General features: G+C 38.7%; 1 protein-coding gene and 1 long non-coding RNA gene across 3 annotated transcripts in view; one reads left to right on the top strand and one right to left on the bottom strand.

The window, feature by feature from the left end:
• sbf2 (SET binding factor 2) overlaps positions 1 to 19,420 on the top strand; it is a 113,020-nt gene that overhangs the window by 46,212 nt on the left and 47,388 nt on the right. For both annotated transcript variants that reach the window (XM_022202535.2, XM_022202534.2), the window contains exons 8-16: positions 847 to 955; positions 1,330 to 1,443; positions 1,895 to 1,972; positions 2,379 to 2,492; positions 3,319 to 3,447; positions 4,425 to 4,523; positions 4,650 to 4,854; positions 5,023 to 5,132; positions 6,765 to 6,914. In XM_022202535.2, coding sequence (XP_022058227.2) covers positions 847 to 955; positions 1,330 to 1,443; positions 1,895 to 1,972; positions 2,379 to 2,492; positions 3,319 to 3,447; positions 4,425 to 4,523; positions 4,650 to 4,854; positions 5,023 to 5,132; positions 6,765 to 6,914 — 1,108 coding nt within the window. The remainder of the gene's footprint in view (positions 1 to 846; positions 956 to 1,329; positions 1,444 to 1,894; positions 1,973 to 2,378; positions 2,493 to 3,318; positions 3,448 to 4,424; positions 4,524 to 4,649; positions 4,855 to 5,022; positions 5,133 to 6,764; positions 6,915 to 19,420) is intronic.
• LOC127530634 (uncharacterized) lies at positions 14,462 to 15,714 on the bottom strand. Its single transcript, XR_007937276.1, has 2 exons — positions 15,599 to 15,714; positions 14,462 to 14,947 (listed from the first exon to the last, which is right to left on the bottom strand). It is a non-coding gene; the product is annotated as an uncharacterized LOC127530634 (long non-coding RNA).

Below are 19,420 nucleotides of genomic sequence, written 5' to 3'. Positions count from 1 at the left end.
TTAGTAATGATTTATTTGCCTATCCTACCCACTGGCAACACAAATGCATGTCTCAAAAATCATTGTGTAATTCAAAAGTGTAACAAACTGCACAAACACTATACTGAGATGAGTCTTCTGAACATCTCATATTTGAAAACATGCCGTCAGTAGCATCAAAAGGCTGGCACACATTGCTGGTTTTCTGTATTTCTGTGTTACATGTAGAAATAAAAGATGCTGTGTTTCGACACATTGTGAAATATATTATGTCCAGCAGATACAAAGTAGATACTCCCAAGTTTCTGGTAGATGTTGATGGCGATAGAAAATTTCCAGAACTTGTAACAGTTAATTGCAAAATTATTGATGTAATCTACACTTTAATGCTATCCGATCACCTATTCTAGGCTTACTCATGTGAGAGTTAGTTTCATAATAATGTGCACTCAAACCCGTCCACTTCCCTCCATGGGAGTATATTTTAAGCTCTTGGTTTCCCCTAATTCTTGCTTAACTGTCTTCTTCGTAAATGTGTATGTTACAGGCCAAATTAGAATCCAGGCAGATTTTAAATCCGCCTAGGCAGAATTAGAATTTTGATTTTGCCTAGGCTTGATTGAAATTTGAAGGGTTTAGAATATGATATGCTCTTTTAATGTTAGGGTTATTCTTTCTAATATACAGGCTATTGATATATCAAGATTGAAATCCGTACAACAACCATGGTAGGATTTTGATTTCGCCTAGGCAAAATCAAAATTCTAATTCTGCCTCGGCGGATTTCAAATCTGCCTGGATTCTAATTTGGTCTGTGACATGTACATTTTGCATGTATTCATTTTGTATTTCCTGTCATGTTTTCAGTTACCCATACATCCCTATTCTTCCTTCGCGGCTGCTGGAGGTGTTGAGCTCACCCACTCCCTTCATCATCGGAGTGCACTCCATGTTTCAGAATGAAATCCAGGATCTGGTGAGTGCAGATGTGTCGCAGGCAGCCAGCAGTCTCTGTTGCGGACATGCATGGTCAAACATCATAAACCGCTGAATGCTTTCAGACACCTGTGAATCATTAACAAATACTGGAGTCTTCTTGAGTTTATTTTGATATCTCTAAAGCAATCGTGACATCCTGTGACTTGTTCTTTCTACTAAGCAGAAGAGTTTTAATTTCAGAAGCCCTTTGCTTTCAGGAAGTTTTTACATGTAAACAAGATGTCTATTTAATTAGCTGTTTTGGGTTGAATCTCATCAGACACACAGTACGTGTGTATGTTGTACGTCAGAGCACTTCCTCCAGCTGCAGTCAAACCACCTGACATGCAATGTTTTGTGTGTTTTAATCAGTTGGATGTAATTATCGCTGACCTGGATGGAGGAACAATAAAGATCCCTGAGTGCATCCACTTGTCCCTGCTGCCTGAACCTCTGCTACACCAAACACAGTGTACTCTGTCCCTGGTAAACACAAACACAGACTCACACATGTGTGTTTAAATAATGGAAATATGATGAGATATGAAGTCAGGTCTCAAAAATTAATACATTCTTGAAATCAATCAACTTTGAACACCATCCAGACAAATCCTAGAATGTTCTTGTGAGCATCTGTGTGCATGTCTGCTATTCACACGATTTACACACATCAGTACTTAATGTAGAGTTTTTTTGATGTTTCAATTTAAAGTTGCTGACTGATTGCCAACAAAATTGATGTTGTTACTCTTCTTTCTTAAATAAATCGCGACATTTTTGGTTTGCTGTATTTTCTCCTCACTGATCACACATAAGCAATGTTCACATATGTTGCTGTTAAATGCTGCAAGATGCTTACACAAAATCAACAAATTTTAAATGTGTTGGGTTAATTGAAAACAAATAAGTATTCAGGAGATGAATTCTCTCTTTTTAGGTTTTGCACCCTGATTTGGAGATAGCAGACAACGCGTTCCCTCCGCCTCGCACTGCACCCTCCAACCTCAAGCTGTTGGTAAGTCGTCACAATAATCACATGCCTTCTTATCACTCGTGGTCCTCGGGGCGTCTCATTGTAAGTAGTGATGTTCTCCTCTCCCTATGTGAGGAGAACAGGCTGCCTACAGCAGAAAAAGTTTCTTGTTACGAAAATGTCAGTACTAGAGAGCTTGAGGGCATTAACTGACCCATCACCCTGAAGTCAAAAAACATATCTGTTGTGAAATGAGCTAATCAGGCTGCATTTGTGGCATAGCTGTTTGAGGAGTAACATTTTCTGTGTGTGTGTGTGTGTGTGTGTGTGTGTGTGTGTGTGTGTGTGTGTGTGTGTGTGTCTGTGTGTGTCTGTGTGTGTCTGTGTGTGTCTGTGTGTGTCTGTGTGTGTCTGTGTGTCTGTGTGTCTGTGTGTGTGTGTTTTCCAGGACAAGGAGGTGAGGGCCGTCTTTCTCAGGCTGTTTGCACAACTCTTCCAGGGCTACAGGTCTTGCCTGCAGCTCATTCGCATCCATTCCGAACCTGTTATTCACTTTCACAAGGTAAGAAAACAACCTATTGGAAATCCCAGTGCTAAAATGTAAAATTTTGCACAAACCGCATTTTCCACTGTGACCTTAGCTTAAACCCCCAAGACAATTTGTCCTCAGCAAGCACATTATTCTTTTGATCTGCCAAGAATGCTTTATCCAGCAATGTGGGTGGACTTACAAAGACGTGACAGATAAACTTGTGATGGGTGCACGGCGTGTGTTTGTGTGTGTGAGTATGCATGTTGTTTTAAGTGTGTCATAGAGGCTTCATGCACACGCTCTTCCATGATGCTATCGTTTTGTTTATGCAAACTTCGGACACAGGCCTTGGGCAAAGCCCGGCAATGAGCCATATGAAACGTATTAGGTTTACATTTTTGTTTTGTGCCAGGGTTTTTGTTTGTTCATGTCTGTGGTGTCTCCGTGGTAACCCATCAGCACATCATCCTCTAAGTACCCCACATGGATCACATTATAAACAAAAGCTCTGCTTATTCGTCTGGAATCCCTGAGTGGGGAAGGCTTGAGTGAACTTTGTTTTATCTCTTCTACCCGCAAGCACAAATAATTATGCGTAAAGTAAATTAAAATCATTTGCATGTTGTCATTTATAACTAGATTTATTTCCCCTTTTGTGCATGCTGAAGAATTTATTCATGTTTTTAACAATAAAAAGGCCCCTTGCAGGGATCTTTTTGCAGATTCTGTGATCATGTTGTAAAAATGGCTGTGATCGCTATGCTTTTTGTTCAGTCCGCACTAAATCTATATGATCACCATTACATTGCTCCCATCTGTGTGGGATTGTAACTGTTCTAATTCTGACATTATCCAGACTGCCTTCCTGGGTCAGCGAGGCCTCATTGAGAATGATTTCCTGACCAAGGTTTTGGATGGTATGGCCTTCGCTGGCTTCGTCTCAGAGAGAGGTCCACCTTACCGAGCCTGCGATCTCTTTGATGAGGTACAGCACCACGATGGACCCGTTAAACCCTCACTTTTTTTTCTTTTTTTTTTAGCTATTTATAGAAGTTCACACTGAAACATTTTTACACTAAAATGAAAAAGAAACAGATTTAAATATGGACTAGTTTAACCCTCTGACCCCCAAGCCGTTTCTGGGCTTTTTCTGCTTCTGTCACATTTTTACTCACAATGGGCTCATTTTTCACTGCAGTAGAAAGTGCTGCACCTCTGTGGAAATATCACAACCGCGAGCAGAAGGAGAGAGATCTCAAAAATGTTTTCTGTGCAGTATAATGCAGCTATGCCATATATCATATAAAACAAAAAAGGAAAGTTGAGGTTATTTTATTATTTGTTTTACAAAAATTTAAAAAGGGAATAATAAACTGAACATGTGCAAAATTTTCCATGTGCCCACAGATGTTACCAATACTGGAAAATAACGGTGACGCTGCATGCCAGTGATAATTTACTGCTCCCCTATTTAATATGCTTCCATAGTTGTGTCTTCTCTGCTTTGTGTAAAAATAACCTGCATCTCAGCCAAATAGTCCCTGAATTTTCGCCACGTGACTGCTGACCACAGCTGAGGTAATGGCTTCTCGGTTGCACAGAGGAGTGCAGAATTTTTTTTTTTTTTTTTATAGAATCTGGTTAGAGCCAATGATTTATTTTCAGCCAACTTTTAACTGAGACATGCAGAATAAAGTGATTTTGATGAAATATAGCACTTGCACTTCCTTTTTTCTGGCTCTGATAAATGGTACAATTTTGACCTCTTTTTTTCTGACTTCATGCCTTATGTGCATGCTGACAAATTTTGGGGTTCAGAAGGTTAATATGACTGATACTCAACCTGTTTAATCGGATCAGCGTCAGTTATGAGTGACCGTGCAACCTTTAATGCATTGATCCATCCCTTTTAATGTGCATAATACTGTCTTTTTGTTTTTTTGTTTGATGTACGCTATGAAGCTGGTGGCCTTAGACTTTGACAGCTTTAAGGAAGAGGAGGTGAACCCTGCCAAGCTGCAAAAGCACATCAGGGAGCTCTCTGAGCAGCTGTACAGAAATGTAAGGCTTCATGCAAGTTCCACTATATAGAGCACCTGTCCTCATTTCAGCTCGCTCTACAGGAGTGTTGCATATATGCCAGTATATCCTGTTAATGCGTGTTGTTTCCTGGTGGGCGCACTATAGGAGAACCCAAACCCCCACATGGCATTCCAGAAAGTGCCTCGGCCGTCCGAGGGATCCCACCTGCGTGTGCACCAGGTACCCTTCCCCCTGCTGGATGACGAAAAGGTGGAGAAGATGCTGCAGGAGGGTGTGGCAAAACACAGCAACGTACCTCCTTCTACACGACTAGAGAGGAAATGTGTTGTACCTGCTGGACCACCTGTTGGTATGACCCACTTTAAACCTCAGTCCTGAGGAATATAAACTTCTGTGATGATCCGAACATTCTTTCTTGCTGCGATAAATTTACTCACACCTGCAAAATGTGTCTTTGCAGCAGCTGTTGTTTTAACCTGCAGACATCTATCTGCTGTTTTGTCTTTCTTTATTCCAGCGTCCATTATGGGGAAGAGTGGCTCCGTGTTTAATAGCGCTCGCAGGCTAGAGGTGGTGCGGAGCTGCATTTCCTTCATCTTTGACAACAAGACCCTGGAGACTGAAAAGGTGATGCACAGTGTCATTCATCAGGGGAGTTAATCAACCTTTAAACGAGCTCATTAACCGGAGACATCCGTGCTCTGGGTTCCACTTCTCCTACAGGGTGTCATGGAGCTGCTGGTCTCTCCTCACCCTCATCGTTCTAATATCTCCCAGCTGGCACACATTTACACAAGACACAAGAATGGACGGGACATTAGTAAAACACTCTGAATCCATGTTCCAAGCTTACTTGCTCAGCAACAATTACTGTTTTAACACAGAGGTTCATCGGTTCTCATCATCTGTGTTTGCCTCTCAAGCATCTACACTCGACAAAAACTTTACTTCACTTTTTTTTCTTTTCCTGTAACCTGATCTTTGTAATGTTGTAGGTCAACATTCTGCCCAATATGCATCCAATATGTTCAAAACGGGATGGCTGCCAGTTACTTTATGCATCCCTATGGCTTCATATTGCAGTTATATAATCCAGACCTGCATCTCTGTCCATAATGCAAGAATGCGTAGCAGGCATCCTCTGAACCCCCCACGAGCCTGTAAATGCTTGACTGCCGAATGGTCAGTTGAACATCATTAGTCATCCAGCGGGTCGAAGTAGTTGGAGGTACTGTTTTAGTACATAGTGTTACTAAAAGCAGTGAGTGGATAGTAAAATCAAATTAGTGCTATTTATTGAAACAACATGGAACAGCGGTTGGCTTTCTTAAAAATGTGTTTCCCTTTTATTTTAAACGGTCACGTCTTTTTCTCTAACACTAACCAGCCTTTTTTGAGGTCAGTTACCTAATTCTAATTTTTTTTGTGCCCCTGTATTTCATGACAGCTGATAGCAGAAGGCATTTATTTTTGCATTTTGTGTCTGTCCATACAAACATCTTTCTGCCCCAATCTCATTAATGTGATATAACTGGAACACCTTTAGGCCGTTTCTTCAAATGTGGCACAATGTTCATTTGAAGTTTAGGAGAAACTGATTAGATTTTGGTGATCAAGGTCACTGTGACCTTTAGCAGTAACTCAAGAATTCATATGTATGACAAAATTTCACACAAAATATGTCTGTAAAAAGATAAAATAATGACATAATCGGCGCCCGGGTAGCTCAACAGGTTTGGTAGACAACCCATAAACTGGGGCTATAGGCTCCACGCAGCAATGATGGTTCGAGTCCTGCCCATGGCCCTGCAGGTCATTCCCCCATTCTTCTCCTCACTTTCCTGTCTTCCTCTCACTATTGACTGTCAAATAAAGCTGCAAAAAAGCCCCCAAAAATAATAAAGTAATGACATTATATATCCAAAAAGTCATTTGGTTGGATACTCACTTGGTGACACTAATCTTGGCAGCAAACCTTGAAACTGTGCTGATTGAACAGATCTGCTGTGCTGCCGGCTTGCAGATCTGTTGTTTGTGAAGCATCCACTTCTTTGCAGCAACTTCCATGTTGTAGCATTGTCAACTGCCATAGCTACAACTTTAATTTTTCTCAATTAACTAAATGTATTAAATGAATTTGGATGGACATGAATATGAACTGCAGCTTGACTGTTTGGCAGAGGCGGACAACCACAAAGCAGTAGTTTTAGTTGTTTATTTTTTTTCTTAAACCTTCTTTATTCGTCTTTCCCTTAACAGACCCTGCCGGCTGCACTGCGCGCACTGAAAGGCAAGGCAGCCCGCCAGTGTCTGACTGACGAACTGAGTCTTCACGTTCAGCAGAATCGTGCCATAATGGACCACCAACAGTTTGACTACATTATTCGTATGATGAACTGTGCCCTTCAGGTAAGTGACAGATAACTCTGCTACAAACAGGAATCTGACCCTTTGTGTTGTGATCCTGAGTGCTTACCGAAAATGTGATCCTGAGTGCTTACCAAAACTGTGAATGTGAATCTTAAGTCTTACAGTATAAATAGCAATTATTTATTTCTTTTCATAAAAATAAATGTTCCCCAAAATGTTTAGCTGAAATTGGTGTACAGTAGTAAATAGCTGGCTGTCTTCAACGTCTTTTTTCTTTATTCTTAAGTTAGTCTCCATTAACTGGCAGAACGTTGAAAGACGGAGTCTCAACTGTGCTGCTCATTGTTTATCAGATGGTATGTTTGTCTCTTCCTGGTGCCCTCATGCCTCAGCTACTTGTCAGAGTGAGTAAGTAATGTGTTTTTGTGGAGCTCATAAAGAGTCGCTGGAGCTTTACTTGACCAGAGCAGCCGGGTCTTTATTGGTAGTTCCTCATGTTTTACTGCCTTGAATCAGCCCATTCCAGAGATTTTAATAATGTTAAGCAGTCCTCACAGAGTGCAGCTTTTATGGAGCGACTTTAGATTCCAGTCATTCTTTTTTCCCCCCAGAAATGATAAATAGTCAATTAATCCCACCATCTGCCTGCACCAGGGACATGCAAGGTCATTGGACGTGTCATTTGCTCCGCAATTATAAATCGGTGCAAAATAAAATGCAGTATTGATGACTTGGCCGATATATTGTCTGCATGTCAAGGCTATGATGTGCAGATGTTGTCTTTCCACGCACAAAGACGTAAAAGAAACGTTATCGAATCATCCCTTTTACGCTGCACAGTGTCTGACTGCCTTCATTTTCAGGATGAGAGATGAACTCTCAGCAGTTTTCAAAGTAGTTTATCACTTGTTGAAAAGCCAAAACGTGGCAAGAGGTCTAGTCAAGACCACAATTCCGTCTGCACTGCTAATTTAGTCAATACTTAAACTGTGTTTAAGTATAAATTGATGCAGAACTGAACGTTGTTCCTACATTGCACTGTGCATCTTTTTGTGCTGAAATGAGATCTTGGTTAGGTTTGTTTTGACAAATGAGCAATAGGAATTTCAAAAAATGTTGCAGTGCTGGACACAAAATGCTCTTTAACACGGAATGAAGACCAATGCACTAGGTCTCCCTGAAGGAGAGATTAATATGTAATGCAGATACAATTATCCCACCAAGGCTGTTTTTAACAGCATATGCATCACAAAGTGTTTAGATACTGTAGATATGTTCTAGACATCCTTTATATCTGAGCATTTAGCAAGTTGCTAACCATGTTTTCATAATTTTTATCAATACAATTTGTTGTTTGTTGTACTGAAGAGACACAAAAATTTGTCAAATTTGAGGAATTGTGCTGTACTGTGATAGTATAGAGGTCGCTACTGAAACTGTTTTTTTTTTTTTTTAGATTTTGGTTGTTTGCATACATACGGTATACCTGGCTCTCTCAAATTTTGAACTAGAAAAGCACTCAGAGAGCAGAGCGGTTCTGACTGGTGTATGCAGTTTCTCTGGTAGTATTAACTGCTCCATCACGCAGTTTTGTTAGTTTCTGATGCAGCAGTACATGATACCGTTTCTCATCATTAACCTCCTCTGCTCCTTTAAAAGAATGCTCCTGTTATGTCCTTTCTGTCTTCACATTTGCACTACAGTCTGAAGTGACGTACCTGGGCATATGTGTGTTGGGAATGGAACTTGTTAGTTTGCCAAGTTCTGGAGCGCATCTTGCAACTCCTGGAAGCTCAAGAGCCTCGGCTTCATGGGTGCAGTTCTAGTATTGACCTCCTCATCAATAAGTCCTCATAAGAACTACAATATTTTGTTCTTCTACCATCCTCCCTGATGTTTCCTAATCAGATTTTCAGCTCTGATTAGGAAATATCATCACTATTGGCAACAATAATTCAATTCACATCACAAAGATTTCATCAAAAATGTCAAAGAAATGATGTTCCTGTGCAGCTAAACTGCCTTCCGAACTACATTTATGCTCAATTTGCATTCAGAGGTTGCTTGTGAATGAAGCAACACAATAATAAACTGCATCACAGTCAGCAGGAGGAGCTTGGGGTCGATGGAGGGCATTCATAGTGTACAACTCGTACACACATATTCACCTCTGTGGTTACATTTCACACTTTTCCTGCAAAAAGCTCTCCATGTAGTGAGGCTAAATGCACCACATGCATTCAAATACTTTCATTTGAACTACTTCTTATTGGTAAAGCAATGCCACCAAAGCCTGGTCCGTCTATCCTCGTACCGCCGTATTTACATGGAGCATTTTACAGCAAAAAGTCCTATATAATGGGCACACATTGACCTCAGCTTCTGAGATGAAGTGTGATGTGGCTGCAAGATGTAGATTGTCGGGTCACACAGGAAGAAACAGAAAATAACTCAGAGCAACAAACAGAAGTGAGAGGTCACTATTGTGAGCACTGACAGTTATATGATGCAAGCTGAAAGGCAAACAAAAAGAAACAACAGAAAATGGCATGCATAAACATCAACAACTAACAATCAGTTTTCTTGTAAAATATCCAGAAAATGGTCAGATAAATAAAGTCAGATGATGACAACACATCCTGTTCCAACTCTCTTTTTGTAGTTCAGGTGTGTATGAACAAATGACACACTCTTGTATTTCAGCTGTTCTTGTTTGTCAGTGACACAGAATAGAAGTTGTCAGTCAAGTTTCATGAATACATGAACACATCTTGATGTCAAATTTTTATACACTTATTCAAGAAACGATCAAAAGTACATTCAGTTCAGTTTAATGCAATTTTATTTACATAGCGCCAATTGCAGTTCAGATTGTGTCAAAAAGCTTGAGAGAACCCCTATGGCCTGAACCCCCACAGAGCAAGCCTGAAGGCGACAGTGGCAAGGAAAGAACCCTTTTAACAGGGAAGAAAAAACCTTGAGCAGAACCAGACTCATGTGGGGGGACCCATCTGCTGCTGGCCGGCCGGGGAGAGAGGGATAGAGGGAGAGAGGGAGAGAGAGAGAGAGAGAGGGAGAGAGAGAGAGAGAGAGAGAGAGAGAGAGAGAGACACACACAAAGACACACACACAGAGACACAGACACTTGGACACTTTTCCGTGACACTCGGACGGACACACGGACACTCAGACAGAGACAGACAGACACAGAGCTATTGACACTACCTAGGAAAAAAGAGAGAATAAAAAACATGTTAGAAAGAGGAAACATGTTAAGTTGCTGACATTGTTTTCATACAATGACAGAAAAATGTTGATAACAGCCACTTAATATTCTGTGAAATTAAATTGTGAGAATTTGATGTTTTTATGGTGGATTTTTCAATTTAACAGTTTTTTAAAATTTTGTATTAAATCAGTTTACATTTTATTTATACAATTTTGGATTAATATTTAGCTTATTATATAGAAAATTTTAGAAAACTTTAGATTTTTATATATACACTTTTACATTGATATTGAGATTATTATATGTAAAAACTTATATTAATATTCAGATTTTTATATTTGATATTTTTGGTAAATAGTTTGATAATTATATACAATATTTTATACTAATATTTTGATATAAATATATATATATATATATATATATATATACATATCTTTTGATAGTTTTTTAGTAATTATATAGAACATTTTTTATTAATATTTTAAATATTATACATAATATTTTAGCTTATTATTTTTGTAATTTCTCAGTTCCCCTTGCTTCCCACATTCCCGTTCCCACATTCAGACTCCACATGTTACTTTAACAGATGTTCAGTGATAATACTTGCAACATTTAGCCATGTGAAACATACTTGAAGGAAACACGACAAAACCGGCGCCACCATGGTTCCTTCTTCTTCTCAGTCATCACCGCCGTCGTCCCTGCAGTGGTGGTGGCGGGTGAAACCTCCTGGTCCTTTATGTTGACGCTGGTAATAAAGGGAAACACAGATTTTAGTTGACTTCATGATCCTGCAAATATGACTGGGCCTTTGCTGCTTTGATCAAGTAAAAGTAAATCTTTAATATGTTCACTGTCAGTCTGTGTCAGATCAGTCAGAATTCAGGAAACATTTTGCTGAGCTCTCACATTTTATTCAAAATGTACTTATTTGTTATTTGGGACCCAAAACTAACATCTGTAAAATATTCTGTCCTCAAAAATATTCTATTAATTAGCTTCACCTAGAGTCAGCTAGGTCGTCTTTTAGACAGAAAATAATACATTTTCTAGTGCTAGTAAGCTGTTATGTTAGTCAACATATTTCACAGAACTTAGTTTAAAATGACAATTAAATCAACTCTGAACAAAATCTGAGATGGTGGAAAAACAGCCACCTGAAATGATCAGTTTCAAACAGCAACAGACAGTAAAAGAATTTCATACCTTTCTGCTACGGCCGTCTCAAAGACCGGGATTTTCTGAGACACATCCTTGCAGCCGGTGTCAACACTGTTGATAAAAGGAAACACAGCTATAATTGTACTGCATGGAGTGAACAAAATGGAAATAACACCAATATAATGCGTTCAATTAATTCAAAAGGGAACAGAAAGAGAAAGAATTTCATACATCTCGTCCGTGTCTTCATTGAGTGGAATCACTCGATTGCTGGTTTGCTGCTGGATACAAATACAAAAAAATAACTGTTAAAGAGAGCCGAGACAGACAACATACTACATTGTTTGTTCACTGGTTATTATTTGACATATTTAGCTTTGTTAAACCTAAAAAATGGCAAAATCTGGCAGCAAAAACACCAGATATTTTGATCAAGTTTGAAAAAAAAATTATAGGATACTGAACCATTCAAAAAATAACATGAAAATATATACATATATTTTTTCTATGATTTTAGCCATTATCTGAACTAACAAAACAGAGAAATGTGGAAAATAACAGTAAATTGTAGAAGAAATAATGAGTAAAATGTACCTTAACATGACAGAGCCATCTGCCAAACCACCAGGTCTTTTTGGGTTTTGCCTCAGCAGGACTTGAGCCTGTGGTGGTTGGACACTCAGGGACATCCTGATTATTAACTTTTTCCTGTTAAACAGATAGAAAATCACTTGTGAGGAAATGTCACAGACACATACCTAACTGATAAACAGAAAAATATCAACAAACACATGAAGATTGTCACATTTCTGTGGAAATCATCTCAATCCATGAAATCAAATGAACAGTGAATAACAATAATAATAATAACAACAGAGAATCAGATACTAACCTTTCTGCGTTTTCCGACACAGGAGAACATCGTGGTAGTTGTTCGATCTCTTCACTAAATGCTGTGATCTTTCTCCCAAGAAGTCCTCATCGAACTGAAGAGTTTCACAGAATTTCACCTCTTTAAAAATTCTAGAATGTTTTTGAAAAACAACAAACTTGGTTCATTTTATTGCTGCTTTTAAAATGTGCTTGCAACCAATTTTTTTTGTTTTTGTTTAAGTTATACAAGCAGTTCTTTGACATTATCAGAATAAATACTCAAAATGTGTGAAGAATTAAGACATACATTTATTTTATTTTATGTTTTTAAAGGAGTTTATAACTAATGGTAGGAGTTTAAAGCTCCAGAAGGCTCAAGTTTGTCAATTCCTTACTGAGTCTTGAAAATAAATATGTAAAATACAACCATTTAACGGTGGCTGGTGTCTGAGGTGACCACAGATTTAATATTGTAACATAACACAGACATGTGATAAAAATTCATATGAACAATTCGAATGAAGTGAAGTGGTGGACAGCAGATTACTGGTTAGCACTTTCGCCTTGCAGCAAGAAGATCCCCGTTTCAAATCCCGGCTTGGGCCTGGGATCTTTCTGCATGTTCAGAAATGTTCAGATACAATTATCCCACCAAGGCTGTTTTTAACAGCATATGCATCACAAAGTGTTTAGATACTGTAGATATGTTCTAGATATCCTTTATATCTGAGCATTTAGCAAGTTGCTAACCGTGGATCCGCGGATTTACGCCGATTTAATTTCAAATTTGAACATTTCTGTGAATCGTCTAAATCCATTGAGAAAATTTTAGGGGGGTTAGGTACTTTATTGTTGCCAATGTTAACAAAACTCAAGTGAATAGTTGTGAAATATGCATTTTTTTGTAAAAATGTAGCATTTGTTTACTGCCAAGCCCACAGTTCTACAATTCTACAATTTCATTTAGCAGACGCTTTTGTCCAAAGCGACGTACAACACAAGCGAGAATTCAGACGTAAGGAAAAACCTTTAGTAAGTGCCAAAGTGCCATGAGTCATCATTCAGAGCGGTTCTGACTGGCGTATGCAGCTTCTCTGGTAGTATTAACTGCTCCATCACGAAGCTTTGATAGTTTCTCATGCAGCAGTGCATGATACCATTTCTTATCATTAACCTCCTCTGCTCCTTTAAAAGAATGCTCCTGTTCTGTCCTTTCTGTCTTCACATTTGCACTACAGTCTGAAGTGACGTATCTGGGCATATGTGTGTTGGGAATGGAACTTGTTAGTTTGCCAAGTTCTGGAGCGCAGCTTGCAACTCCTGGAAGCTCAAGAGTCTCGGCTTCATGGGTGCAGTTCTAGTATTGACCTCCTCATCAATAAGTCCTCTTAAGAACTACAATATTTTGTTCGTCTACCATCCTCCCTGATGTTTCCTAATCAGATTTTCAGCTCTGATTAGGAAATATCATCACTATTGGCAACATGAAAGCAAAATAATTCAATTCACATCACATAGATTTCATCAAAAATGTCAAAGAAATGATGTTCCTGTGCAGCTAAACTGCCTTCCGAACTACATTTATGCTCAATTTGCATTCAGAGGTTGCTTGTGAATGAAGCAACACAATAATAAACTGCATCACAGTCAGCAGGAGGAGCTTGGGGTCGATGGAGGGCATTCATAGTGTACAACTCGTACACACATATTCACCTCTGTGGTTACATTTCACACTTTTCCTGCAAAAAGCTCTCCATGTAGTGAGGCTAAATGCACCACATGCATTCAAATACTTTCATTTGAACTACTTCTTATTGGTAAAGCAATGCCACCAAAGCCTGGTCCGTCTATCCTCGTACCGCCGTATTTACATGGAGCATTTTACAGCAAAAAGTCCTATATAATGGGCACACATTGACCTCAGCTTCTGAGATGAAGTGTGATGTGGCTGCAAGATGCAGATTGTCGGGTCACACAGGAAGAAACAGAAAATAACTCAGAGCAACAAACAGAAGTGAGAGGTCACTATTGTGAGCACTGACAGTTATATGATGCAAGCTGAAAGGCAAACAAAAAGAAACAACAGAAAATGGCATGCATAAACATCAACAACTGAACAATCAGTTTTCTTGTAAAATATCCAGAAAATGGTCAGATAAATAAAGTCAGATGATGACAACACATCCTGTTCCAACTCTCTTTTTGTAGTTCAGGTGTGTATGAACAAATGACACACTCTTGTATTTCAGCTGTTCTTGTTTGTCAGTGACACAGAATAGAAGTTGTCAGTCAAGTTTCATGAATACATGAACACATCTTGATGTCAAATTTTTATACACTTATTCAAGAAACGATCAAAAGTACATTCAGTTCAGTTTAATGCAATTTTATTTACATAGCGCCAATTGCAGTTCAGATTGTGTCAAAAAGCTTGAGAGAACCCCTATGGCCTGAACCCCCACAGAGCAAGCCTGAAGGCGACAGTGGCAAGGAAAGAACCCTTTTAACAGGGAAGAAAAAACCTTGAGCAGAACCAGACTCATGTGGGGGGACCCATCTGCTGCTGGCCGGCCGGGGAGAGAGGGGGAGAGACAGAGAGAGACAGAGAGAGAGAGAGAGAGGGAGAGAGGGAGAGAGAGAGAGAGAGAGAGAGAGAGAGAGAGAGAGAGAGAGAGAGAGAGAGAGAGAGAGACACAGAGACACACACAGAGAGATACAGACACTTGGACACTTTTCCGTGACACTCGGACGGACACACGGACACTCAGACAGAGACAGACAGACACAGAGCTATTGACACTACCTAGGAAAAAAGAGAGAATAAAAAACATGTTAGAAAGAGGAAACATGTTAAGTTGCTGACATTGTTTTCATACAATGACAGAAAAATGTTGATAACAGCCACTTAATATTCTGTGAAATTAAATTGTGAGAATTTGATGTTTTTATGGTGGATTTTTCAATTTAACAGTTTTTTAAAATTTTGTATTAAATCAGTTTACATTTTATTTATACAATTTTGGATTAATATTTAGCTTATTATATAGAAAATTTTAGAAAACTTTAGATTTTTATATATACACTTTTACATTGATATTGAGATTATTATATGTAAAAACTTATATTAATATTCAGATTTTTATATTTGATATTTTTGGTAAATAGTTTGATAATTATATACAATATTTTATACTAATATTTTGATATAAATATATATATATATATATATATATATATATATATATATACATATCTTTTGATAGTTTTTTAGTAATTATATAGAACATTTTTTATTAATATTTTGAATATTATACATAATATTTTAGCTCATTATTTTTGTAATTTCTCAGTTCCCCTTGCTTCCCACATTCCCGTTCCCACATTCAGACTCCACATGTTACTTTAACAGATGTTCAGTGATAATACTTGCAACATTTAGCCATGTGAAACATACTTGAAGGAAACACGACAAAACCGGCGCCACCATGGTTCCTTCTTCTTCTCAGTCATCACCGCCGTCGTCCCTGCAGTGGTGGTGGCGGGTGAAACCTCCTGGTCCTTTGTGTTGACACTGGTAATAAAGGGAAACACAGATTTTAGTTGACTTCATGATCCTGCAAATATGACTGGGCCTTTGCTGCTTTGATCAAGTAAAAGTAAATCTTTAATATGTTCACTGTCAGTCTGTGTCAGATCAGTCAGAATTCAGGAAACATTTTGCTGAACTCTCACATTTTATTCAAAATGTACTTATTTGTTATTTGGGACCCAAAACTAACATCTGTAAAATATTCTGTCCTCAAAAATGTTCTATTAATTAGCTTCACCTAGAGTCAGCTAGGTCGTCTTTTAGACAGAAAATAATACATTTTCTAGTGCTAGTAAGCTGTTATGTTAGTCAACATATTTCACAGAACTTAGTTTAAAATGACAATTAAATCAACTCTGAACAAAATCTGAGATGGTGGAAAAACAGCCACCTGAAATGATCAGTTTCAAACAGCAACAGACAGTAAAAGAATTTCATACCTTTCTGCTACGGCCGTCTCAAAGACCGGGATTTTCAGTGACACATCCTTGCAGCCGGTGTCAACACTGTTGATAAAAGGAAACACAGCTATAATTGTACTGCATGGAGTGAACAAAATGGAAATAACACCAATATAATGCGTTCAATTAATTCAAAAGGGAACAGAAAGAGAAAGAATTTCATACATCTCGTCCGTGTCTTCATTGAGTGGAATCACTCGATTGCTGGTTTGCTGCTGGATACAAATACAAAAAAATAACTGTTAAAGAGAGCCGAGACAGACAACATACTACATTGTTTGTTCACTGGTTATTATTTGACATATTTAGCTTTGTTAAACCTAAAAAATGGCAAAATCTGGCAGCAAAAACACCAGATATTTTGATCAAGTTTGAAAAAAAAATTATAGGATACTGAACCATTCAAAAAATAACATGAAAATATATACATATATTTTTTCTATGATTTTAGCCATTATCTGAACTAACAAAACAGAGAAATGTGGAAAATAACAGTAAATTGTAGAACAAATAATAAGTAAAATGTACCTTGACATGACAGAGCCATCTGCCAAACCACCAGGTCTTTTTGGGTTTTGCCTCAGCAGGACTTGAGCCTGTGGTGGTTGGACACTCAGGGACATCCTGATTATTAATTTTTTCCTGTTAAACAGATAGAAAATCACTTGTGAGGAAATGTCACAGACACATACCTAACTGATAAACAGAAAAATATCAACAAACACATGAAGATTGTCACATTTCTGTGGAAATCATCTCAATCCATGAAATCAAATGAACAGTGAATAACAATAATAATAATAACAACAGAGAATCAGATACTAACCTTTCTGCGTTTTCCGACACAGGAGAACATCGTGGTAGTTGTTCGATCTCTTCACTAAATGCTGTGATCTTTCTCCCAAGAAGTCCTCATCGAACTGAAGAGTTTCACAGAATTTCACCTCTTTAAAGATTCTAGAATGTTTTTGAAAAACAACAAACTTGGTTCATTTTATTGCTGCTTTTAAAATGTGCTTGCAACCAATTTTTTTTGTTTTTGTTTAAGTTATACAAGCAGTTCTTTGACATTATCAGAATAAATACTCAAAATGTGTGAAGAATTAAGACATACATTTATTTTATTTTGTGTTTTTAAAGGAGTTTATAACTAATGGTAGGAGTTTAAAGCTCCAGAAGGCTCAAGTTTGTCAATTCCTTACTGAGTCTTGAAAATCCATTCTCTATACACCGCTTTATCCTCACTAGGGTCGCAGGGGGGTGGAGGGGCCTGGAGCCTATCCCACATAACTCGGGCGAAGGCAAGGGACACCCTGGACAGGTCACCAGTCTGTCACAGGGCTACATATACAGACAAACAATCACACTCACATTCACACCTACGGGCAATTTAGAATTGTCAATTAACCTCAGCATATTTTTGGACTGCGGGAGGAAGCCGGAGTTCCCGGAGAAAACCCAGGGATGCACGGGGAGAACATGCAAACTCCATGCAGAAAGATCCCAGAACCAGGCCGGGATGCGAACCAGGAATCTTCTAGCTAGTCCACAGTTCTAACCACTGATCCACTGTACACTGTGTGTAAATATGTAAAATACAACCATTTAACGGTGGCTGTTGTCTGAGGTGACCACAGATTTAATATTGTAACATAACACAGACATGTGATAAAAAATTCATATGAACAATTTGAATGAAGTGAAGTGGTGGACAACAGATTACTGGTTAGCACTTTCGCCTTGCAGCAAGAACATCCCCGGTTCAAATCCCGGGGTGGGCCTGGGATCTTTCTGCATGGAGTTTGCATGTTCTCCCTGTGCATGCGTGGGTTTTCTCCGGGCACTCCGACTTCCTCCCACAGTCCAAAAATATGCTGAGGTTAATTGATTATTCTAAATTGTCCGTAGGTGTGAATATGAGTGTGATTGTTTGTCTGTATATGTAGCCCTGCGACAGACTGGCGACCTGTCCAGGGTGTCCCCTGCCTTCGCCCTAGTCAGCTGGGATAGGCTCCAGCACCCCCCTAGTGAGGATAAAGCGGTGTATAGAGAATGGATGGATAGTCGCAATCCTGCAGTCTTTTATGTTATCAAGGTCAGACTCCATGAAACAGGTAACTGTTATGCACATCTGGAACAAAAAACAAGAAAAAAAGAGAAAGGTCTGTCATTTGAAGTAGGGTAAAATCTTTACTACCACTGTATAACTATATTAAAAAAACAGTCTCCAAGTGAATTTTAAAACCTAATTTGCCTCCTTTTGTTTTCTCTGGCATACTGCTGAAAAAACAGTGATCCACAGCTACACATGTGGAAAGATGTAGTAATTTCACACATGTAGAAGAGATTTGATGTGGAGCGCTCTTTTGTTAACTGCAGCACGGGATACTATATGGTCAGCATTTCTCTGATGGGTTCCTGTTTGTTTTCTAGATTTTATTGTGTGTTGTCTGTTATTTAGTCTTGATGCCAAGCATTTGTTCCTGGCTTTCATTTCTTGGTCTCCTCTAAGTTGTGAGGAATTTGTCTCTGATGATCTGTGAAAGGAGTATAAATAGTAAATTGCGGTACCAGTAATTACTTTCATATTCTGCACTCTGCCCTTTCTTTCAATGCCCGGCCACATAAGAATCCCAAAATGATATTAGAGAACGTTAGCCGTCGTGTATGGGTGTGTGTGCTAAAGATCCTTCAGGGCTGAACAAAGCCAAAGTGACCTCTTCGGTAAAAAATGCTGCTTGCTCTTTGTATAATGACAGCATAATGCCTCATTAGAATTTCTGGCATACGTGTTGATGTGACACATTGATTTGCGATGACATCATCATTAAGAGGCGGATTACAACATTTATCATTTAACTGTCAGCTTCAGGCCGAGTGACAGTTGTGTTGTCTGGATGCAATCAGGGTTTTTCTTTGAAAGGTTTGCAGGGGAGTACAGCTGCAGGAAGTGCTATGTAATCCATAGAATTGTATAATAGGTTGAAGGTTAGGACATTAGAATCAGGTTGAACTGTACCTTGTCAGTTCTGATTAATTTGTTTTATCTTTCTGTACATATTTTGCAATTCACAAAACAATGCCGATACAATATCTGGAATGGGTTGATACAGCTGCGAAAAAATGTACAGTGACGCATTTTTTCCTGTTTAAACATCTGTTGTAATCCTTATCGGTGCCGTTCTCTGCCATGAATCACACACGGTAACGACCCTCATTAAGATAT

Source organism: Acanthochromis polyacanthus, chromosome 2 (genome assembly GCF_021347895.1).
Source record: "Acanthochromis polyacanthus isolate Apoly-LR-REF ecotype Palm Island chromosome 2, KAUST_Apoly_ChrSc, whole genome shotgun sequence".
NCBI lineage: Eukaryota > Metazoa > Chordata > Actinopteri > Pomacentridae > Acanthochromis > Acanthochromis polyacanthus.
Note: the sequence above shows the minus strand (reverse complement) of the source record. Positions and strands in the feature narration are given on the sequence as shown.